At 40.3% G+C, this 25,985-nt stretch overlaps 1 protein-coding gene across 1 annotated transcript in view; it reads right to left on the bottom strand.

Moving 5' to 3' along the window:
• The window catches only part of FREM1 (FRAS1 related extracellular matrix 1), a gene marked incomplete at its 5' end in the record, with an annotated part of 108,380 nt that overhangs the window by 32,233 nt on the left and 50,162 nt on the right, over positions 1-25,985 (bottom strand). The window contains 7 exons of the mRNA XM_080939991.1: positions 426-627; positions 3,179-3,590; positions 11,365-11,629; positions 16,388-16,583; positions 19,597-19,738; positions 21,863-22,007; positions 24,533-24,737. Of these exons, the coding sequence (XP_080796117.1) occupies positions 426-627; positions 3,179-3,590; positions 11,365-11,629; positions 16,388-16,583; positions 19,597-19,738; positions 21,863-22,007; positions 24,533-24,737 (1,567 nt within the window). The remainder of the gene's footprint in view (positions 1-425; positions 628-3,178; positions 3,591-11,364; positions 11,630-16,387; positions 16,584-19,596; positions 19,739-21,862; positions 22,008-24,532; positions 24,738-25,985) is intronic.

Raw genomic sequence — 25,985 nt, 5'->3', positions numbered from 1 at the left:
TTGCCTTCTTGAAGCAGAAATAATATAAAATTTAGCAAAACCATCAGGGGTAAAAAATAGAATTTTTTAAAAAAGAAACTGATATAATTGAGGATTCATATTAGGAGAAAGAAATTAGTCTTAAATATTGATCTCACCCTGGCGCTGTTTTCTGAATATAACAGAACATGAAAATAAAATAAAGCAAATCAGTGAGGAGTTAAGCTGCGGTGTGTCAGGAACTGTTTCCCTTATGAAAATGAATTTAGAAGGTTCAGCTTCAAACCCCTATTAGCGACAATATTGATTTATAAACTGAGTCTATCAGCAAACCCTAGGGAGCACTCACCAAATGGGCCTACCTACACTTAATCCAGTTGCTTTTTAGCCCTGCCAACCACTAGTAGTTTTAAATGAGGAGTTACAGGGATTGAGGTGGAAAGTACCTGTTGTTGTGTTCTCCAGATGTCCGTGCAAAGGGCCTCGTAAAATCTTAAAGATGATCTGGTCATCCTCTGTGTCAGGATCAGATGCCTTCAGCACATGGGAAGTGATATAAATCCCATAGCAGCCATTTTTCAAGAGCCCCACTTGAGAAGGGGAGTGCAAGTGTGTGATCCGGGGCGCTGCTTTGTCTAGCTGGTCCACCTGAATCACCAATGGAACATTACACAGGGACTTCTCTTCCTATACTACACAGGGTTCAACAATGGGGAACTCTCCAACTTACAGATTACTTGGGAGTCCTTATCTGTTGATTCCTGCTAAAGCTTGTCTTGTTCATCCTATTCTAACAAATACAGAGACAAGGGCAGAGGCTTACTTTCCATCATAAACCTTCACCCAGATTTATGATGTCTCAGGTCTGACTTTCCTTACAATATTAGCTTTATGAAGAGAAATGCTGTATCTTCCCACCCAGTGCCCATTCTTACACATGGCACTATGCCTGAACCATGGTAGAAGCACATGGAATATGCTAAAAAATGACCTAAGAATTATATGGCAAATTTAATGTTAGCAACACAGAAAATTTTTGTGTTTAATGAACTACATAAAAATAATCTAGATATTTACAAATGCCAAAGAGCTTTTCCACATGCCTTTGCCCAAATGCCAAAAGTGTTAAATAGAAAAATTGAAATAGTTTACCATAAAAATTATGAAAAAGATTATCATTAAGCTATGCATTGTTCTACTAAGGCTGAAGACCGTGGGACTCAATAAGTGGACTAAATGTTTAAGGGTAGTAGATTGGATAAAGCTGTGGAGGCAAAGTGGCTAGACAGATTAGCTGAACTAGCACGTTCTATGATCAACAAGAGAGACCCTGCCTTTGTAAAGTAGAGTAATCAAGGAAAACACTCAAAGTCAGGCTCTAGCCAACAGGTGGTCCTACATGCACACATGAACACACAAACATGTTTCCACATTTGTAAATATGCATGCACACACACCACACACCTATACATCAAAAAAGATGTGCTTATGTTTCCTGTATTTGTTGTAGATGATTATTAAAACATTTTAATGAATTTGGATCTGAAAATTTTATACCGGGACTTTCAGCACTTCAAGGCTGGTGGAATGTGATATGTAAATTTCGTCATGATCTCCTGGGAAGAGAACCTCCCATAGTCATAGTGGTATGAAAGAGGGAAAAGGAAAATATGCTAAGCCATATTAATATTCTTCCAAACACATAATGGCTGAAGGTAGGGCTGTGATCTTTATTTTGTTGTTAGGTTTCTCTTATAAACCCAAGTGTTACAAAAATAATAGAGATTTGTTGTGGTCAATGTTTGTAAAAATGTCTCACTACACAAACTCTAGACACCTTCTTCTCTAGGAGAAAATAGTATCTCACTAGTCAGAGGGTATCCTGAAGTAGAGACAAAATCCCTTCTTTGTTGCTGTTGGTTGAAGTGTGTGGAACAGAGTGAACTCCATCCAAGAAGAGTACGAGTAAGAATTCTGAGAGCCAGAATATACTTGATGTGTTTTGACTAAAAGATGAAAAACACTCTGCCCTCCAAGAATTGTTGAGAGTCTACAAATGCGGCCGTATGGAGCCATAGGAAGGACACAGAATTTGGAATCAAACAGACTTGACATCTTTGATCAAATTATTTAACTTCTGATACTCAGTTTCTTTGTGTATAAAAATGTAGACAATAAAACCTACCACATAAAATGTTTATGAGAATCAAAAGAGATTTATGCAAAGTAGCTCTGGTCTTCAGATAACCACTTTAAAAGCATGCAAAGCATGTAAGAGCCAGAGAATGGGGAGATGGGACTATAAAAAAAGGCATGTAGATATGAAAGGCCACAGCACTCCTGAATGCCGGTCAGCTGGTGATATGCACAAGACTGGGCTCAATCACATTTCATCATAGATATGGGAGGGACCACAAAACTCCACCACTGGTCCCCGATGTCCTATTGGCAGTTAATGATTGTTGGAGGAGAGAGCATTGTTTTCTCAGTGACATGCTGTTGGTATGTTCCTTGTGCTCCAGCGAATAACCTTATTCGAGCAACACTTAACAAACTCAGTGAGCCCCCCACACACAAAGAAGATGTTAAAGAATAGCTTCGATGGGTAGGGGAAGGGGCGAACAGGAGAATGGGGAATGGGAATGATTAAAACTCATTATGCAGTTTATATATTAAACTGTCTAGGAATTAAAAGTGGGAAAGGGGCTTCTACTGTGATCACCATCATCAGTTCCTGGGTGGTGCTAATGCAGCCTTGTAAGTTACAATGTCAGTAAATGACATGCCTGACTAAGCAGAATCCTAAAGGCATGATTATAATTACAAATGTCTAGGACATACTTCAGATGTGTTTCAGGCAATGTGTGAGTGCCTTGGATAACCTAATCTTGTTTAGTTGCCACCACAGTCTGTCGGCATGCTTTTCAAAAATTAGGAGGTATGGTAGTTTGAATGAGAATGGCCTCATAAGCTCCTGTATTTAAATGCTTAGTCCCCAGTTGTTTGGGAAAGATTGGAAGGTGTGTGCTTGTTGGAAATGTGTACTTTAAAGTTTCAAAAGTCTATGCCAGATCCTGTCTTTCTCTGTCATGGGCTTGTGGGTCAGGATTTAAGCTCTCAGCTACTGCTCCAGGACCATGCCTGCTAGCTGCCATGCTCCCCACCATGATGGCACAAACTATGTGCCTGCCATACTTACCTGGATAGTGAAGAGAACAGGCTCTTTCTGAACTTTCCCATCTACAACAAAGCCTTGGTTCTTCCTGTCTGTGGCTAGGAAAGTGAAGCAGTCCTCCTGGGCACCGCCTCCTGAGTTCTGGTAGGCCACAACCCTGCTGTCCACATCTTGCTGGGTGAAATTGTGTTGAAGTACTTTTCCTCTCAGATAGAGGTAACCATGGCGTGGGAGCTGGGCCAGAAAGAAGGTTAGGTTCTCTGGAGGCGTGTCAGGGTCAGTCAGCTGAAGGTGATCAGCAGAGAGTAGGCCCATGGCCCCTTTGGCTAGCCTTAACCTTTTGTTCTTGGTCAGTACAGGCAAGACGCTGTCCACAGTCTGCAGTGTGATCTCAAATACCCCATGCTGGGTCTGCAGTCCATTGCTGATGGTAAATCTGGCAAAGAGAGGCAAGGTAGCCTTCAGCATGGGCTCTTGTGTCCCCATCGACTGGAATGAAATGATAACACACACACCTTTACTACGGGACATATGACATTGACACTCAAAGGGAAAAGCAGGGATGAGATTCCTGAAGAGTGTCCTTCTCTTATTAAACCAATTGCTAGGCAATATACAGGTTGACTATGCTACATCCAGGAGTATTTCCCCAACACCACTCATGCCCCTCCTATGACGAAGCAAGCAAGTTCAGTGTCATCTTTTATCTCAAGCAGGAATTTCCTGTCTAACTGGACCCATTGTATGAGTATCTAGTATGTGCTCATATAGTTTTGATATTGTGATAATATGTTCTCAAGGAATGTAGAAAAACAGAACTTTAAAAACCACAGTATGATGAGACACTGAATAGGATAATTTAGTCTAATTCATATATTTTATGCTTTTTCCTGTAATGGGTATTGAACCCAGAGCTTTACACATACTTGTCTAATGCTCTATCACTGTGCTATACTCCCAAACATCTTTTTTATTTCTGTAAAAATAAATCTCTCTCTCTCTCTCTCTCTCTCTCTCTCTCTCTCTCTCTCTCTCTGTGTGTGTGTGTGTGTGTGTGTACACATGCCACAGCCCATGTGCAGAGTCAGAATTAGCCATAAGGAGTAAGAATATATGGAGTATGTTTATACTGGTTTAAAATTTTGTAATAGCATATTTTACTGGAACATAATGTTTGTTATGTTATGTGGCATTTATTTTTAAAGATCTGGCTTATTCAACCAGGAAATTCTTTATCCTCTGAATTGGCAGTTGTGCTCCAGGATTTGAGGATAGATGATTTGCTTCTGACCAGGAAGGAACCTGAAGCCAGGCTGTGAAAGCAGCCTTCCTGGGGCAAAGGTCTCAGGGAAAAGCATGCTTGGCAAAAAGTCAAGGGAGATGGGCTTGGATGAGTGCAGATTTTGCTTTGAAGATTAGGCTAAAAGGTTTTGTTTGATAATTTCATACATGCTCAAATCTATCCCTTTCCCCTCTTTCTCCTCCAATTTTTCCACCATCTCGCTACTACATTTCTCTCTCAACTTCATGTGCTACGTTTAAAAAAAAAAGTTTTCCCAATCTGTTGGTTGCCATTTTGTCCTTTTGACAGTGTCCTTTACCTTATAGAAGCTTTGTAATTCCATGAGGTCCCATTTGTCAATTCTTGATCTTAGAGCATAAGCCATTAATGTTCTGTTCAGGAAAATCTCCCCCATGCCTATGTGCTCTAAGCTCTTCCCCACTTTCTCTTCTATTAGTTTCAGTGTACCTGGTTTTATATGGAGGACTTTGATCCACTTGGACTTGAGCTTTGTGCAAGGAGATAAGAATGGGTCGATTTGCTTTCTTCTGCATGCTAACTGTCAGCTGAACCAGCCCCATTTGTTGAAGATGCTGTCCTTTTTCCACTGAATGTTTTTAGTTCCTTTGTCAAAGATCAAGTGACCATGGGTTGTGGGTTTATTTCTGGGTCTTCAATTCTATTCCACTGATCTATCTGCTTGTCTCTGCACCAACACCATGTGATTTTTATTACAGTTGATCTGTAAAACAGCTTGAGGTCAGGAATGGTGATTCCCCTGAAGTTCTTTTATTGTCGAGATTAGTTTCTGCTAATTTGCAAATTGCTCTTTCTAACTCTATGAAGAATTGAATTGGAATTTTGATGAGGATTGTATTGAATCTGTAGATTGCTTTTGGCAAGATGGCCATTTTTACAATGTTGATCCTTCCAATCCATGATCATGGGAGATCTTTCCATCTTCTAAGATCTTCTTTAATTTACTTAGGGGCAACTTATTACTATGTCCATTTAGTGGAATAATTGTATTAAGTTTTCCCCTAGTGCCTATGACCTTGCCAGCCATGATTTTGGACTCCATTAATTGTACTTAGCATTAATTTTATCTTGTGAAGTGGGACTTAAGTTCAACCAGAAAGCAACTGGTTACTACCATGACATCAGTGTCACTGTTGTGCCTGTGGACAAATCTTGCCAGGCTAGGTGTTATTATAGCTCTCAGGTTCAAGGAAAGCTAAGGACTGAGTTTTTTAATTAGTGAGTCACAAAGACATCAGGTATCTTCCTTGATTGCTCTCCATGGTCATTTGTATGTTTTTTGTTTGCTTATTGATATGGTCTTTTACTGAATCTGGAGTTCATAAATTCTGCAACACTGGGCAGTGAGCTCTAGGGATGTACCTGTATCTACCTCCCAGCTCTGGGATTGCAGATGTGTGCCATCAGGCCTGTATGGCAAGCATTTTACCAACTAAGCCAGCTCCTTGCCCTTATGATCCACATTTTAATATTAGCATTACTTGTAGAGTTAAAGAGTTTGTGCCCCATCAAAAGGCTTTCAAATGTCAGCTAAAAAGGAAGAAGAAAGCAAAAGGAGTTAAGACAAATTAGGAGCAAGACAGTCCAGCGTGAACCACAGTGAGTAACTGGGTGCTCCAAGGTGGCCATTATAGTATTTGACCAGAGACTCAGTTCTGAAAAATGTCCTTTAAAGGCAGGTCTTTTAAGTTCAATGTCAAGACCAAACGTGGCCTCTTGGAGGACACTGAAATTGTCTCCTGACCCATACACCTCTCACACACCTCCCCGCCTGATGCTGGGGAATCTGACCACCTGAGAAATAGGCAATGTGCCATCTGACAGATGGGAATGAAGGTGAGCAGGCCAGGGACCATTGAAGAGTAAGAAATACATTTACTGAGGCCAGTGTTCCCAGCTGGGACACCAAAGCAGCTGTCTGCATTGACCTAAAGCTAATAAGTCAGGGGTGAAAAAAGATGCAATTTCTAAACATGACTGGATCAAATACATCATTCCACTTTTGTGAGTAATGATGAAAGCTACTCACTGGCAGAGAAGCATCAACCAGGGTGAGAGGCAGAGCGAATGGTTCTGCTTGGATTCCCATCAGAATAAAACTAGCACAGCAGTGAAACAAGGTTGGTAGAGTTCCTGCCTGCAAAATTCGAGCAAAGAGAAGCACCCAGGTCTCCCTTCACAACCCTGCAAACATATTCTGAAAGTCAGTGGTGTCCATCCTGAGGTGAGGAGGCCAGCCGTATGGAGGTATTAGTTCTATCTGCAGGGTCATTTTATTTGATTTCCCTTGTTACTCCCTCCTCCCGCTCCCCTTACCCTGCAAAACAATGTATCCAGGATGACCAGAATTCTCATAAAATCTGGGGAATGACTTCAGGTTTGTCTAGGGGTGTCTGCCTGGTCTGATTTTACCATTACCACAATGCTGTCAAGCTTTCTGCATTTCCTGGCAATAGAGTTGGCTGAAGAATCTGCCATCTGTCATGGCATTTAAAAGATAAAAATGGAATCATAAATAGTGCCAGCTCCTCAGGAAAAAAAAAAAGTCCAGCCGGCATGTCAAAATGGAGGACATTAACATGTTCTTTCAGGACCCAGCCGCCAGCAGCTGAAGTCAGCTTGCTAATCGCTCCATGTCATCTGTCCTAGAGTGGGCTGCCAAATCTCTCTTCCAGGCCAGCAGCACCAAACAATGCAGGGGAAATTTATGATTCACAAAATATTTTTGCAGAAGGTAAAATTCAACCATTAAACCCTATTTAATTAATGCTGCCACATCCTACTTTTAAAAGAGAAAGAGGGAAAATTCTCTACCATAGAATTCATCTCTTTTACCCAGCCAAATTCCTTGCCAAATTTAACAGCAAGCAACATAAATTTGGGTGATTAGATTGGTTGCATATATTTAATTTTTAAAAAGCACCATGATCACACTTTCATTAAAACAGGCACTCAGCTTTGGTTTAGAGCCACCTGACACACAACACAGCAGCCTGTGATTGGGTGAGCAAAATGACAAGATTAAAATGTGGATCTTGGGCAGATGCGAGGCTCTTCCATTATAAATATGTAAAACTGCTGGCCCCTGATCAGAACAACACATTGAAGGGCTTCCTTCCCACAAACAGAGTCTCCACTAATTTTTGCTACGAAAAAAGGTATAGTGCAAAGAATTCTTCATTTGTAATAAACTCTCGGTTCCCAAGGAAGTTGTTAATCAGGTGATGCCTTTGTCTCTGGAAATTTAGGATTCTGTGCACAAACTGGTAACAACCGAATCATTCTCAAGATGGTAGCTAGAGGCCTGAAAGAAAGACACACAGAGTGTCTGGTGCCCTGCCCTAGGCAATGTGGGTATTTGGACAACAGGAGCTTCCCCACAAGTAAATGAAGGCACTGGGATAGATGGATGCTCTCTGTTCTTTGTGTTCCTCCCTATGACCCTGTTTCCTAATCCAAGTCACTCAAAAGCCATCATGGTGATCTCTGCCATGTGCCTACACCTTCACTCTTGAAAGTGCCATTCTACTCTATAGTGGTCTCAGCTTTCCTAACGCTGCAACCCTTTATACAGTTCCTCATGCTGTGGGGACCCCTAATCATAAAAGTATTCATTGCTGCTTTCATAGCTATAATGGTGTTACTGTTGTGAACCATAAAGTAAATATCTGATATACAGGATATCTGGTATGTGACCCCAATGGGGTCACGGCCCACAGGTTGAAAAGCACTGCTCTATATCAACTTTTTATTCTAATTAAATAAATGTTCTTAGAAAAAAAACCTTTTAACTCTAAAAACCAGAAATACTTATACATTAACATCTCAATTCTACAAATGCTACAAAAATATATACAAGAAAACAATTTCTTAAGTCCTGGGTAGATGTTTCTCAAGACTGCAGAGACTGGGACTCATATTCTTTGTTAAAAGGGGGAAACTGGGGCTGTCTCTGGGAACCATGCAGAAGGGTAAGCGAGGCAGCAGGGTCAGCCTGTCACTGTCCAGTCCTATGCTTCCATGCAGCTTTCTCCTCCACCAGGCCATATCATATTACACCTCCATCTCACTAGAAACCCAAATCACTGGCTCTAGGAAATCAGGCCACAAACCTCTGATTAAGAAAACCTTCAAAGAAACCCAGCACAAAAAAAACAAACAGAAAACCAAATATCAAGAAACACAACGAAGTGAGGGTCCAGTTAGTACATTGAGGTGAGGACCCAAGAGCATCCTAGTTCCCTTTGTCTACAGGAGGGCCTGGCAGGGCTTCTGGAAACTTTCCTGGAGGCTCAAGAAGACACTCAGAGCAGCAGATTAGACAAGCTCTGGGATGCTGGTCCTGAGGCATCAGACTCTTGGAGTGCCTTTCAAAAGACAGATTCTAGCTAAGATTGGACTTACCAAAAACTGTCATGAGGCCCAAGAATTTTGGATGTGTAATGCTGCCATGTAAGGTGCTCTCATGTGTGGTGCTCCCACACATGGTGCTCCCACACGTGGTGCTCCCCACACGTGGTGCTCAAATGTGTGGGGCTCCAATGTGTAGTTCTCCCAGGTAACTCTCTGAAGAACTAAAGAAAGTAGACACTCCAAGGAGAGCAAGCTTCAAAAATGAATCAGGCATTTCACTGGGTCACTCACTAGTCCTGAGTAAGGGATTTGGGCTTAGGTAGCTGCCATCTTAGCATATCACCTTCACTTGCCTACATCTGTGTGTATTCACTCACTGGTTTCTTCAGACAGCTCACTGGTTCCTCCAGCAGCCATTAATATCTGGAGCTGACAGCCCTGTGGGCATTAACTAGAGAAACAGAAATGGAGAGAAGCAAAAGACCCCAGAAATGGGCATAAAACCAAATGATAAACATGCGTTAGACCAAGGAACACCCATTTAGCAAAGAGAAAGAGCAAGCACCACTCCCTTATGAATGTCCTTACCCCTCCATGATCATGCTTGCTACTGCAAAGATGGAAGGTGATACCATGAACAAAGAAAGAACAATTGCAGATAGCGCCAACTCTGTGCTCCCTGTGTGGCTGCCATGTGCCTGATTCATTTGAACCTCCCTGTGGCCCTAATTGGCAAGCACAATGAGCACTTTCCAGTCTCACAGAAGCAGTAATGCAAGTGGCCGCAGAACTTGATGAAGTTCATGGTGCTGGAATCACAAAGGCAATAAAAAGCCCTGAACCTGAACCTTCATGATGGCAACAACATACAACTTAAACACAAGAGCCAACTGGAAGAGAAATCTCCCTCTTCTGATGCTTTTGTTAATGTACAACAGTACTCAAGCACAAACCCAGTAAAGATTCTGTTCAATTAAATAATTATCTTCCTGTTTTAGGACAGCCTATAAAGTAAAAGAGGGATGGGTCGGTTAGTAAAGGGCTTGATTTGAAAGCATGACCACTTGGATTTGAGACCTAGAACCCACATTTTGAAACAAAACAAACAAACAAACAAACAAACAAACAAACAAAACCCTAAGTGTGCAGGCATGTGCTTGGTACCCAAATGCTGAAGGCAGAGATAAGAAGCTTCCGGAGCTCACTGGCCAGCCAGCCTGGCCTGCTGTGTAAAATCAAGGCTAAGAAGAGACCTTATCTAAAAAACAAGGTGGGTAGCATTTGAAGATCGACACCCAGGGCTGTGTTCTGTCTTCCATATGAACATGCACTTGCACACACTTGTGTACCACCCCCACATGAGCACACATATGAGAGAGACAGGGAAATATTAGTTCATCTTGGTCTATATTTTTGTTGTCATTATTGTTGTTTAATACTGACATAATCTAGACCATCCCTCAGAAATCACTTTTAAAGTTCAAATGTCAAGGAACATCATCCTACTGACATACTGCTTATCACAGCAGGAATTTAAATAGGTGAAATATGACAGAGATGAGATTTAAATATGGGTGCCTGGATAATATATGCTATGCTTATGTTACTTTACAGTGTACTCCAGAAGTTAAAAGGATGTGGTAAACATCTCACTGGGGATCAATAGTCCTATATCTATGGCAGACAAACTAATGGTCTCTAACTGGTAAAAAGTAAATACTGGATCAATACCCAACGACTAATCAAAGATTGGCTGGTCCTTGCCCCTGGCCTGCATCTCCGATTTTATGAAGGGCCATGTGCCCAGCTGGCCCTCACTGTCTCTGAAGCCCTCAGAATTTCCCCTGCTTTGGGAGACTAGTAACAAATCTCCATGTTTCAAATGAATGCAGATTTGCATTAACGTAGTATCTTTGCCTTTTCACCCCAGATTGTTATTCATCTCCATGATTTATTTGATACCAAATCCTTGAGCAGGTGCACAGTCCCCAATTATAACACGGTTTCTATGGGGAAATATGATCCACTTTGTGACAACGTGATTTATGATATAGTTACAGGAACATGTTGTGTCAAAAGGCAGTGTCTGCTCATGCCAAATTTATTATGCTAATATGTGCCTCAGATAGAAAAATGCACTCAGAGCAAGGAAAATTACATTTCTGTCTTTTTGGAGCGAAGGTCTTCTCGGTTCTTTGTGTTCCTTTCAGAGAAGGGCTTGAACACAGATCTGCCTATGACACTAAGCTTTTAACCACAGCCGTGGTTGTTTGCCTTGCTTCTGCCATTTTAATAGTGTGTTTTTGCCTTTCCTACAGTCAAGAAACAGAGGCAAACACAGCTATAGGAGAGCTGGAAAAGGACTTAATGTTCCTTCCTCTAAAAGATTACATTGTTTTGTGTATCCGTAAGCAATGTCCCATGTCAGAAACACGTAGAAAGGTGGCTAGTGCAGCAGAGTACACCAAGTTCACTCCTTTTATCTTCCTAAGCATTACTTTAAGAGAGGTTGTGAAGAGAAATGTGGTGGGCTTACCTGAAGCTGTCACGGGAAACGGCTGTCCTGCTCTTGGGTATGTAGCAGACTGCCTGTCCTGCTATGTCCATTTGGCTAAAGCTGGTAATAGGAACTCCAGGATAGTGGACATACTCTACTTGGCCATACTGTGGTGGGGAAGTGATGAGGTAGAGTAATTCCTCAGGCTTGTCTGCTCCATCCACAGCCAGAAGAGTGGCCGTTGTCAAGAGACCCCTGTCACCTTTGGCTACCACGAGTGGTTTCGCATGAATGACAATATCACCTGTGTGGCAAGGACATTTTAGTTAAGATTCATACTTAAAATACTCGATGACCCTATTGCTGAAAGCACCACTTGCTTCAGACACAGGACTTGGAGAAACTGAGCAGGGTCTGATCTGGAAACTTCAGTATTTTCCAAGTACTGAAGGCACTGTGTAAGCTGCCAAGGGAAGAAAGCAATCAATAGATCCTACTCAGCTCTAAAACCTGTCACCCTCTATTAAAGAAGTTTCTTTTTACAGGAGATGGAACCATTACAGAAATCCCCAACTGGTCAATGCAGAAAACAGCTGTCCTTGGGGCCTCCAACCCGAACTTGTAACCTAAAGCTCAGAGAACATAGCGGAAGAGGGCCCAGAAAGACTGGAAGTCAGTAGATCAGGATGTCTGCTGAGATAGTGTCTTCTATATATGAGAGAAGCTGCACACAAGAAATCTTAACAATATGGTTACCTAAACAAGACTTGAACAATGGCAATACTAGCTGACATGCCAATGTATATGGGGGAAATCTAACAAGGCTCAGCCCTTGGAAGTGGGACTAGAGATAATCAGTGACTGCAGAAAGAGGCAGAATCAATGTTTTCCAGGAAGGAGCCATTGATAAGTTATCCAACCATAAGGGTTCAGCCCTAAACACACATACGTATGAGTGTATTCAGCAAGTTGTGTGTGTATGTATATAGCAATAGTAAAGGAAAAAAGGGCCAATCATTTGAGAGGGGGTAGGAGGTGCCTGGTAGAAATGGGAGAAGTTGGAGAGAAGAAGTAAGGGTAGAAATGAGCAAATACACTATTCATGTATGACACTGTCAAAATTTTTTTAAATAATAAAAAAATGTGATTTCTGTGATGATGAATGTTCATTGTTAGCTTGTTTGAATTTAGAATCATCATGGAAACACAACTCTGACTGTGTTTATTACAGTGTTTCCAGAAATTTTAACTGCTAAGGACTCTCCCTGAATATAGGCAGTGTTATTAATGGGCGGGTCCAGAATAAATGAAAAGAGAAAGCAAGCTGGGCACCAGCCTTCGTTTTCCTGTTTTCCGACTGTGGATGCAAAATGGGCAGCTAGCTATGCCTCAGGTCCCCACCACGATGCCTCCCACTGTAATGGACCATCTGGCCCCTTAGCACTAAAAGCCAAGATAAGCCCTTTTCCCCCAAGTTTCCTGTCATTGAGTATTAGATCGATCGCAGGAATGGGTAATGTAACTAATACAATGGCCAAAGTAAATATAAAAGACAAAGGCCAAACTGTACTCAAAACTAACCTGCTACAGGAAGGCCTTTGTTTTGGAGATGGGGTTGTTTTGTGTAGGCCTGGCTGTCCTAGAACTTTCTCTGTAGACCAGGTTGGGCTCAAATTTAGAGATTTGCCTGCCTCTGGCTCCCAAGTGCTGGGATTAAATGGCTGTGCGCCCCACTACCTGGCAAGGCCTAGCTAACAAGGAAAGAACAAGTGAAAAGGATCTGAGCAAACACTTCACAGAAGAAGCAAGGGCTCATTTTAGAATACACCTATCCTGTAGTGTTAAAGGAAAGACATAGATGACAGTAGGAATTAGCAAGATACAGAGGTTAGCACATAAGCTGGTTCACAAACCAGGGGTTTATACTCCAGTTTCATTTACCAGAGATCCACTAAAAAATAATCATCTCTAAAAACTAAAGCTTTGAGTTGGAGATACAGTTCAGCTATAATGTACTTGCCTAGCATGCACCAGGACCAAAGCTCAACTTTTATCACCACAAAATAAGTAAACAGTAAAAGTGAGCAGAGGCTGTTTCATGTCAGGCACAGAAATAGGGGTTCTACTGTGGGAAAGAGCTTTATCCTAACCCCCAGCCTACAGATTTGGAGATTGGGGTGTAGAGATACTACGTACTGCTAGAGGCTATCTCTTAATGAAAGCTGGAGACAGAATTGGCTGTAAGTCACTCACAAGGTACAACTCATAACCACTGCGCTGTGCCACTCCCTTTTCAATAATCAACACTAAATGGGTGACTATCCAACAACAAAGATAAAATATGTGAAAGTAGGTTAAAAATATAAAAGCCAGTAAGATTCTTTGGGGAATGTGAATGGCCCTATATCTTCATATGTTTTAACACTTGGTCTCTACTTGGTGGAAGTGTTTGGGAAGGATTTGAAGGTGTGGTCTGTTGAAGGAGGTGTGTCCCTGAAGGTGTGCCATGAGGTTTCAAAAATACAGGCCATTTCCAGTTAGCTTTCTGCTATCTGCTTATGAATGTAAGTTCTCAGCTGCTACTCTGGAGCCAAGCCTGCCTGTCTGCTGCCATGTTCCCCACTCGGATGGTTATGGACTAACCCTGTGGAACTGAACGTCCCACTATTGCTTTGGTCACAGTATCTCTTCACAGCAATAGAAAAGTAAGACAAATCTCTTAGGAAAACAAAAGTGAAAGTAAAACATCTAAATAGTGTTATTTATTTCATTTATTTTTACATTTATTTAGTCTCTCTCTTACTCTGTGTGTGTGTGTGTGTGTGTGCATAGGTCAGGACCATTTGATTTTCAGGAATTGCAAATCATATGCTTCCACCATATGAGTTGGGCGGATTGAAATGAAGTTGTCAGGCTTGGTGACAAGTTCCTTTACCCAGTAAAATATTTTGTTGGCCTGAGATGGTACAATTTTACCTGAATATTTCTAATAAGAGCCACTAGTGCAAACACACACATACATACACATACACACACACCATATGATATAATATACACACACTCATACATATACCATACCCCCCCACACACACCACAATCCCTACACACAGACCACAATCCCTACACATATAACACAACATACACATAAACTCATACAGCACATAACACCCACCTACTCCCACACTACCAAACCCTTTCTCCGTCTTTCAGGATATTTGCCAATATCTGGAGACACCTTATTTGTTTGTTTGTCGTATATGAGTGTTTTACCTGTGTGTGTTAGTGGGTGTGTATGCATGCATGGAACTTGAGTTACAGATGGCTCAGCATCATCTGAGCCACTGGAAACCAAATGCAGGTCCTCTGCAAAGGCAGCAAATGCTCTTAACCATTGTATTTTCTGTCCAACCCAAATCTGGAGGAATCCTTGGTTGTCATTAATTGAAGATTCTACTGGCTTCTATTGGTCAGAGGCCAGCTATGCTATCAAACATACCACAATTCCCAAGGAAATTCTCAGCACAAAAACTATTCATTCCAAAATGCCAGGGGTGGCAAGACTTCGGAATTTTGTTTCAAAAGACCAAACTGGTATTTTGGGCATACTGTGCTGTGCTTTTTTTCTCCAATTGAAATGCAAGAATCACAGACCATTCTAAATTCAAATGGAAATCTAAGCTGCAGATACTCTGAGGTAACCACAGTCAGAGGAACAAAGATGGCAGGAAATAAAAGGTTGCAGGGCACTTTTACCTCTAGGGGGAGGAAGAGCACCCAACTCTTGCCTTGCTGCTGCTCTCCAGCAACTGTGGAGGCTGTGTGCGGATAAACTACAGACCTGTGCATCCTAAATGTTTTCTAAAGTCATCCTTTCTGCCGCTGTGTCAATCACAACCTATTACATCATAGCTGGAAGGTGGGAGGTTGTATATAACAGAACTAAGCCTATATTCCGAACAGAGGAGATGGTACAAACAGCTACCCAGTACTCTATTTGACATGAGTCATGCTTGGGCTGAGGAGATATCTCAACAGTTAAGAGCACTGGCTGCTCTTTGTGGAGGACCTAGATTTATTTCTCAGAAGTTCATAACCATTGTAACTCCTGTTCCAGAGTATCTGACACCCTCTTCTGCTCTCCATAGACACCAGGAAAACAGTGGTACACAGACATACATGCAAACAAAGCTCATATGCATACAAAAAGAATTTAAATTAAAAAACATAGATTTCTTTAAAAGTTACACTTGTGAAGTCATGAGAAATATAAAAAGCACCTGATAAATGCCCTGTTAAATAACATAAATTTAAACAACAGAAAAACAGGACACGGTGTTGTGCAGTGATAAAATACCATACAAAGAAACAAGAGAAACTCCCTGGTGACTGTGGAATGGCTTGTCCCATTCTGTAAAGCTAAGGCAGTGAGAGGATAGCCTGTGCTGACATGTCACCTGTCATAAATGGAAAACAAGTAAATGAAATGTAATATAAACCCCCCCCAAAAACAAAATTAGCTCACATTAAGAAAACTTAATTCAGGACAATTGTAATTATTGCACACACATAAAATAAAGTTGTTTCTTTTTTTTTTTTTATTTTGCAACTTGATCACAGAATTTAATCCTGAGCATCCTGGCAAGCAATGCAAAACAAGGAAGTTTTAAAAAACTTAGTTTAAAAATTAAAATTAAAAAATTAGTTTAAAAAAAAGCATGAGTTAAGGATCAAAGATGATTTGATCTGAAAATGTTTAGAGCCTGGGACTATGAACAAGTATGATTCTTAACCTCTGGGTGTAAGTTACAATCAAATCATAGGGTAGTGGCAGCTGAAGTTCAAGAAGTTATATTTTTCCTTTATTTCTTTGGGTTTGTTCTTTTGTTTTGAGTATGTTGGCATTTTGCCTAAGTGTGTGTTTGCTGTGCACCATGTGTGTGCCTGATCCTTACAGAAGTCAGGAAATTTTCTTGGCCTGTAGTACACAAATGTGTGTATTTACACCAGATCATTTCTACCAACAACTACTGGTCTCACTAAGCATGGACAAACACATTCTTACCTTTTCCCATGTCTTCAATGATGATGTGACAGTCAAATGCAGGTGACCTGTTGTCCTCGTCCCAGAGGTAGAAGGTGAAGCTGTCTCCATCCTGGGAATCCATTTTACCAGCATGCGTGTATCTTAGCAAGTTCAGGTCCACATCCTCCTGGGTGCATTGCATGCCAGCAGAGAGAGGGACCCAGTCCCTCCCTATCTGAAAGGTGCCACAGTTAGGCAGGCACCCTCGCCCTCCCCATCTGTTAATGGGTACATTTCCCATGCCCTGAAAATCTCTAATAGGAACACTTGGGAGAAAATCTACATTAATTTTTGCCATGGGGCCTTATACTTTTCCTTTCAATGAAATATATTAAAATAATTAAAGACCTTGGGTGAGAAACAGCCTTAACTAGAGAACTTTTGACAGTCATTCAACAGCCCTGGTATTTCGAGGTATTTATCATCAGTAATCATGGCTGATTAAATAACCCAATTAACAAGAGCAGGTGGGCAATCAGTTGCCGGAATTGGCTGCACATAAATGAAATGTGTTTCTTTTTGAATTCCCTTTTCAAAATTTATTTTAGTTTTAAATTCTGTGTATCTAATAAAACACCCTTTCTTCAACATTGCTTGTGTTTCCAAGTTCATTGGGTAAAACAAAGCCAGGGTGCACAGTCATCTTCCCCCAGTCTACTATCTATCCTCACTGAAATCTAAAGGAAGCTTCAGGTTCCCATCACCACCACACCATGCAAACACACACACACACACACACACATACATACATGTGTGTGCACAAACACACACATGTGCACACACACACACACACACACACACACACACATACATACATACATGTGTGTGCACAAACACACACATGTGCACACACACACACACACACACACACACACGAGAGCATGCACGCACGAACATGTACACACAGGCACACATCCATACACACAGTAAATAGAAAGTATAAACTGTTAATGCCATTCACATTTTACATGTCAGGATCTTTAAAGCCCAAGTCAACCATAATTAAGCATGTATTTTGCACAGTTTTGTGTAGAAATTGTGGCATGTTTGTTAGAAGAGGCTTTTATGCTGGCAGAGTGGCAACTGGGGAGGTATTAGGGAATAAAATACTGAACCAGTATTATATTAATAATTCCACTTTAATTCTCTTCAGTTCCAAGCATAGCTTTTCTTAAGAATAGCTTGCAGAAGTCATTTCTTACAACTAGAGGGAAATGTTATTTCCAGTGACTCACCATGCACGGTACACAGCTTTCCTGTCTTGTCAACAGATTAAAACACCCGTAAGTCATTTGTGTTTTTTCTTTTCTCTATCATCTACCCCAGTTCCCAGTGAGTCTTAGCTCTCCTCCTCCCACACAATCCTCACTACTGAGCTCTTCTACTTGCTGGGATTTCTTCTTCTTGATTATTTGGCCCACCTAACATTTGTAGACCTATGTTTTGCTGCAGGTCCACTGGTTAAAGTTATTTATAGTACAATAGTTATGCTGCTTTTAAATGAGGTCTATTTGCAAATAGAGATTTTTCAGACTCTTTTAAAACCAGGCAGCATAGGATCTTACTTAACATTTCTTCTTGATAATATTATCCTAGACAATAAATATAGGGGAAGGTTTTGATTGCCTTCTTGTTTCTAATTCTTCATTTGCGTTCCCAAATATGAGTGTGACTTGACAGAATCATTTTATGCCAGAAAGAAGAAAAAAGGAGAATCTTAAAATAAAAAACAAAACAAAACAAACAAACAAAAATGGAGGGGAACTAACAAGAAAATAAGAAGCAGTGAGAGCCAGGGGTCCCAGAGGCCCAGTCCCTAGCCTCAGTCAGCCAGCCTCGGTGAGCCCAAGGGAGGTGTGAGAAAATGGTGCGCAGCCTGCTGGGACCCTGTACCCATCTGGATCTTCTCACATCCAAAGCAACTCAGGCCCCAAGCCACCCAAACGTGTGCACTCTTGCTGTGTTTCTGCTTCATTACACTTCGAAATGAAATAAGGACACAGCTGTACCTCAGTTTCAATCAGCCATTGCTCTTCTCTGACTCTCTGTTGTACCCACACTCTGACAACCAAGCTGTTCCCCACAGGATGAATCCTTGCTGCTTTTCTATTCTAGGCTGAGCCTATGTTAGATTAAGACTCAAGCATTCAGGTAATCACACCGAGGCTGACTAGACATTGTTGCTAGTCTCTAGCTACCACTCAGATAGATGTTTTTGACCCATGAGTCCGCTGACCTTCTCAAGTGGCTGCTCTATGATGCGTATTCAACTAGCCATTAAGCATCATGCATGCGATCTGAATAGACTAGACAGTCGCTATCACAGGACTAAAAGAAATCAAGAGGACTTGAGCAAGCTCCTGGAATAGTTAACACCAGAGCTCAAGTGACTTAACCATTCACACACCTTCACGTTTCTATGCTTTTTGCATTCTATTAAAGGGTTAAGTTTGGGAACACATACAAATCCAGGTATATAGATTTACTGTCGTGCCATTTGCCAGATCCTAATACAGCAGTTAGTAGGGTAGGACAGCCATCAGTGAGTGTGGTAGGAGGACTACCGCATGGGGTGTCCCTAATTTAGTTTTTGATTCAAGATCTTCATAACAAAGACACTAATATATACCAATTTTAAATGTTGCTGTGCTGAGAATGGCTTAGAGAATGGCAGAAAAAATAGTGAGAGAGGCAAAAGGAGGGTTACAGGAATGGGAGAGGACACAGATGTTAAAAGATGAGGGAATAGGAGGAAAATCAGGAGGGGAGGTGTGAGGGATGGAGGAAAAAAAAGAAGTGGCAACAAATTTAAGTTTTCTTAACAGGAAAAGTAAATATTCCACTTTTGAATGAGAACTGTACATATTCTAGAATAAATTCAATTGTACAAATGTGTGTGTTGATAAAATCTACACCTACTTTGGGAAATAAAGGGCTTTTGTGTTGGTCATTCACCTCTAGTTCCCAGAGAACCTAGGGCTAGATAGATTGCTAAGTGGTTAAGAACACAAACTGCTCTTGCAGAGGACTGGGATTCCCATCAGGCAGTCATAAGCACCTGTGATTCCAGTTCCAAAGGATGTAAACGTTGTGAGTATTTGCACACGTGGCATATATAAACATGCACAGGCATGTGTGCAATAAAAGAATAATAATTAATTAAATAATTGTTTTAAAGGGCCACTTACCTTAAGTTGAAGTTGCCCATTTTGGGGAAGTCTTTCAAATAAATAGTGAATCTTCTCCCTGGGTGAGTCTTTATCTATGGCTGAAAGAACAGCACTAGACAGAACACAAGTATCACCCACACTCATTGAGATTTCAGCCTTCCTGTAGAAAGTAAAGTATGGGTGTTCATATGAAAATTGAAGGCATATGGCATCAGAAGACACTCATACTGGTTATCACAGGTTCCACCCTCAAGAAATAAGTAATAAGTAACATCCAAAACACTGGAAGCAGTCACATACCAAAGTCTGGAAAGGGGATGTGACCAATGTGAGAGATGCTTTTCATTATCTACATGAGTAAAACATTACATCTTTATGTTAGATGTAGTTTATACAAAAACTTTGTTTCTGTTCTTTCTTCTAATGCTTACAATGTCTCCATGAAGAAAGTAGGTCAGGTATTATCATTCTAGCCATATAGACAGAACCCTACTGAAAGCAACTTATACAATGTTCCAAAGCTCTTCCTGAAAACCCATTAGAGGTTGATCCTCTTTGGCTATCTCTGGTCCTCAAACTTCTCCTTCCTCCTGAAAAGGCCCTTGGTGCATGTGGTCTTTATAGCAGCTAATATTTCTGAAGAAATGGTTCTTCCTGAGTAATTCCAGGCATCTGGATGACTCACTGAAAGCATGAACAGATGGGCAGCTAGCAGATGCTGCTTCCATTCCTCATGAGAATGGGAAGGGGAAAGAGAAAGGGAAAGGTAAATGTCTGAACTGATAGGAGGCCAGTCAACCAGATCTGACCACTGGACTTTATGCACATGTACTGAACTGTCACACTGTGGCCTATAGGTATGTTCAATAATTATGCCAATTAGAATGTTTTCTTTTACAAAGAATAGATTCTGAAGCAGAGTTGAAGGAGATTTGGAATTTTGTAGCTGTAGCTGTTGCTGGGGGATTAACAGCAAGGCTGTGGCTCTTCAGTGGACATACTTTTACTTCTCTGGTCTTGGTCAGTGAGTGGTTAATAAATTAATAAAACCATGTGTATGGATGATTTAGTAAAATGTCTGACACTTAGTAAGTACTTAATTAACAGTAGCTTTTATCTTTCTCCCTTCTTCAAGTGATGACTACAAAGAGATTTGTAACAGTATAATATCCTCCCATCCCCACTGTCACAGGTGTTCCACTATACTCAAGGCTAGCCTCAAACTCACTGTGTCACCCCAGATTAGCCTTGAATTCATCCTGCTTCCTCCTGGGTTCCAGAACTATAACATCTTTCACATCTATAAATCAATGTCAAACCAATCTGACATACCAGCATTGAAATAAGAACACACATTTCATATCCATTCTTTGTTGGACTGATGTCTGAGAATCAGTCTTCCAAAATACTAGTATCAGCACTTCCCATAACACTTTCTTCAGAGCATTTGGCAGCCAATAAAGAATGATATTGATCTGACAGGGTAAGGTAAGGATTTGTCTGGTCTCTTTTCCCTATATAGTTGAGAAGACTTCGGGAGTTTGGAGATTTCCAGGAAGGTGTTCCTATCCCAGCAAAACTCATATAACTTACTTAATGCTTAATGCTTACCATTAAATATGGAGGAGTCTCAGTGGAGGCCCCAAGAGCCAGACACATCTGCAGCTAGCTCTAAAGACCTGCTAGGCCTCTTTGCAGTTTGAAGTGTGACACTTGACAATTGCAGAAGAAATTGTTGGCATTAGAGAAATGCAACCCTATGCAAGCTTTGCAATTCATGATATTAGCATTTTAAAAGTAGCATTGTGATATGCAAAAGTGGGGTGTTGATATATCCGGGAGGTAGTCCAGACTGGCAGACAGCAAAGTACCAAGATGAACAAAGTGGAATTGAGTATCTCCCTTGATCACTTTTAGTTAAAAGTTTGATGAAACCTGTTGTGAGGGCTGTTGGCAGTTAGCCTTGTAACTCAAGTTATAGATCGCACCTTGCATGTGTGTGTGTGTGTGTGTGTGTGTGTGTGTGTGTATGCATGCCCTTGAGAACATACATGCATGTACACATGTGTTTTAGAACTCTATGTTCAGTTATTTTGTTTTTTACAATAAACTTGAACTTTTAGAAAAAGATAAAATCTTTAAGGACTGACTGTTTTGGCTACATGTCCTAGCATCTTCCTTGGATGTCCCTGATGTTAGGTGCAGTGGGAGCCTGCTTCTTCCTGCAGACCTAGTGTCACAGAACTCTGTGGAAATCAGAAATGACCCCTTTCAGGCAGCTCACTTGCTTAGTGTTGGTGGCTCATCATTCACTGGGGTGATGTTTACTGAAATGGTTTTAAGGATTTTATGTTTCCCATCTGACAACTGTATCACGAAGTCATCAGTCAAGCTCTCTGAGTCATCATGGGCATAGGCCAGCTTCATTCCTAGAAGAGGAAAGAGGAGAGGGTCTTATTTCTTGATGAACTGTCCACATGCCCCAGGTACTCTGTTTTAACACCAGGTTTTGGTGTTCAGAAAGCTCGTCAATCGATATATTACAGGAACATTAGCTCTGTTTTGTGGAGTAATTCAGAAGCCCATTAAATTTTCTTACATTTAAGTAAGAACCACATAAACTATAAAAGAACAATGTTAGTATAATGTTTAAATAAATATGAGAAATAAACTCTTGTAGGAAATTGTAGTAAAATCTATCTTGAGCCAGTTATCAAAATGAATGGTAAGTACTTCCAAACATCCTATACAAACTACCTTCAGTCATTTTTTTTTTAAGCCTACCTAATGGTCCTTTAGATATTCAGTAGAAAACTTTAATTTACTGTTCTCAAAATTGACTAAATATCTCTATAAATACCAAGGGATTCATGAAAAATGTTTACTGACATGTGACTGTTAATGCCAAGAAATAAAAAAATAATAATTGTTTAAAATAAGACAGCTATGAAAAATTGTAGCATAGTATATCCATATAGTAAAATACCATCGTTTCCAAAACTACTCCAGGTACTATTGAGAATGTACATGAAATGATTGTAATGTTAGTTACCTAATATGGCAGGGTTTGTTAAATTCTGTATGTTTAAAGGTGGAATATTTGTAAAAATACATTCAAATTATTTGAGTTACTTTTAATAAACAAACCAAAATACAAATAAAACCTAACTTTTGAAAATATCATCAAAATACACATTTAAGAAAATTTTTTGTTCAAATTAACTATGCTATCCAAACTTATACAACAAGTACATGATTCTTATTTAATCTGATAGCAATAACCAATAATACTTTTTAAAAAATTGTCTCACACCTTCAAGTGGCACGCCCCACAACTTGCCCCCAAAGCACAAACCAAATAAAAATAAATGTTAAAAAAAAGTTTAAGACTGTATTTTTCTCCTTTAGATACAGATTCCCTGTGTGGCTAAGGCTGGCCTTCAAAGCCTTGAGCTTCTGGTCCTCCTATCTCAGGCTCCTTAGGTGCCGGGATTACAGGAATGCATCATCTAACACAGTTTAGAAAACAGAAATGAGCAACAAAAATAGGACTTTCCTGAGAGTAAATTTTAAGCTATTTTTCCCCTTCCCTGTGTTTGTAACAATGTTATTTCCTCCACATACTGCATACAAGGACTGATTTGGTCAGATCAGCCTTGAAGTTCCAGAATCCATTTCTTTACAATTCACAACTGAGATGATGAATTGGCTTTTCATATTCAAAGATGAGATGTCATCTGCAATTCTTACAAAATAACCTTTGGGACAAAGAGACTACATTCTAATTAGAGAAATAAATACTTAGAAGACAGTAGGAAAGAAGTCAAAAAGTACAAAAACAAAGTAAGCATGGAAGAGAGAGGTCTGGAGAGTAGGCAGTCTTCCTGTGGGAGGAGAAAAGTGCTACATTCTGAAGATGCCATCTTGGCCAAGCTAGGGTGAAGGAAGAGCTTCCAGATTGGGGAAAGAAAACACAGAGAAGGGAGTGTGCAGTTATTCTAAGAGTGTAATTCTAGAACTGCATGCTTGCTCTTATTTCTAAAAATATTTTTATACACTGAAAATAGGATAAGACCTTTTAAAAAAGTAATTAAAAAACAATTCAGCCTGCTCCACTGTGGCTTTCCCCTCAAGAACACATTATCTCCCAGAGACTAATGAATGGTTATTATATGTGGATCTATATTTGTTTCAACTGTAAAAATTTTGGCAGACAAGCAATGATCTGAACAGTTTGAAAGAGAAAATTTAAATTATGATTAAAATTCTGTGTTAAAATACTAAAAACCACAAATATAATTGTTAATAGTATTCTAAAAGTCAAAGAAAACATGCCATTACACCTTAAACTGTCTACAATGTCTGATTAGGGTTGTATGCCCCTTGTTAATCAAGAGCCCATAATTCAGACTTTAGAGATAGGTACATATTCTTCCTTACCCCACATATCTATGATTTGTTAGTACCTTTAGTGGAGTAAAACAGTTCTTAAATTTATGTATTAATTAACAAAAATTTGTAGGCATAAAACACAACATGACATTGATATACGTGACATGCTTGAATCACAGTAACGCACATTGATTTATCTTATGTGTGAATACTTGTACTCTTAGTAACGCTCAGCTTCCCAACATATCATTTACTATAATCACCACGGTGTAGAATATGCCTCATTTGATGCCTCAAATATTACCCTCCCCTCTCCTTCCCAACCTCATGTCTTTCTTTGTATTGTTATTAATTACCTAGTGAGTCCAATATTTGGAGCTTCAAATTTTCTTGCAGGACTGAAAATCCCTACCCTTTGATCAGCTTCTCATTTCTCTCCCCTACCCCTCACCTCTGGTAACCACCAATCTAATTTCTGTTTCACTATTGCAACTTCTTTAGAGTCTACACTGGGGTGAGCTAAGTTATTACATCAGGTAAATAGAAGTAGAATGCGATCTACCATTCATGAGAAGGTCTATGGAGAAGTTGTGAATTCCATGTTTCAGCTGCTTGATCTGATGAGAATCCTTGCTGATGGCCGCATTGATGAGAAGGCCATGCTGTGGCTTGCGAGTGATGCTGAAGAGCAAGGGGTCCTTGGGAACATCCCTGTCACCAGCACTGATGATGGAAGAATCCAGCTCTACCTTGTGGCCCTCATACACCTGAGTGGACCAACCCAGCAGAGTGAGCAGTAGAAAATAGAACCTTTTCATCTCTATCCATTTATTTGAAAAGCTACTTAAAAATTCACCCCAGTTATAGGAAGATACCTCATTTCAAATTTCCCATGGCATTTTCAGATACTGAGTTCTAGAAAAAGAAATTTTTAGTTAAAGGAATGTAAAAAGAAATCTATCATTTCCCTCACATCTTTTCCAAAGATTTCAAAGTTCTTCTTAGTTCCATGCACAGAATAGGAGGTGTGACTAAAGCAACTTCATGGGGCTGCTAAGAAGGCACAGTAGGTAAAGATGCTTGCCACAAGCCTTAGCAAAGCACGTTTACACACAGACACACAGATACACACACACACACACACACACACACACACACACGTATGCGCACACACATAGACACATGCACTAGAGTGCTTACTGGATCAAGAAAGCCACTGGGCATTTACTACTTAGCTGTCTTGCTCACCCACCCCACCCCCATTTTTTTCTCTCAGAGAGAGGCTAGAACAAGAAAATGTTTGTTTTCTGTCTGAAATACAGCTACATCTAAGTAATCAAAGTATTAGAAATATTTAATATATTAACATAATTATACAAATAAAATGTAGTATTACAAATTCTACACATGCTTCCTGGGGCTCTGAAAGGCCACCACTGTGCTACATTCTGGAAGTAGCATAGATGTTCTCAGGAATCAAAGCCAGGAAGGGCTGGGAAGGCCTGTCCATCAATAGTGCAGTCAGGGAAGGGGTACCAAGAGCTGCTGGACATCAAGAAACAAGAGGCATAAAAGAATGGAAGCCAGCAGAAGTCTTCACAGCTGAGGAAATCAAATTGTGAGAGCCTATGATTTCTTTCCAGTGTCTTCCAGTGGCTCTGAAATGACCTTCCTGCAGGTGCACTGTGATATTTGGCCAAAAACAGTGCTGCTCCTAGGTGACCTTTTTTTTTTTTTTAAATTAAAGACTGAAAGAGCATGATAAATTAATTTATAATGATATACCTATTAAATAACTTCTGTCAGTATCTCACTCTTCCCATTCCTAAGAATTTAGATAAAGCAACTCAAAAACCTGTAATTCTCCATCTTTATGGAGCTTAACTATGAAGCTTTTCACCTTAACTGTGTGATAATGTATCTTGTTTACAAAAATAATAAATTTATCCACAAAATTGCCAAAGAATTTTCTAAAAACAGCAACAACAACAACAACAACAACAAAACCCTTACAG

This window comes from Micromys minutus, assembly GCF_963924665.1.
Source record: "Micromys minutus genome assembly, chromosome: 28".
Classification (NCBI taxonomy): domain Eukaryota; kingdom Metazoa; phylum Chordata; class Mammalia; order Rodentia; family Muridae; genus Micromys; species Micromys minutus.
Note: the sequence above shows the minus strand (reverse complement) of the source record. Positions and strands in the feature narration are given on the sequence as shown.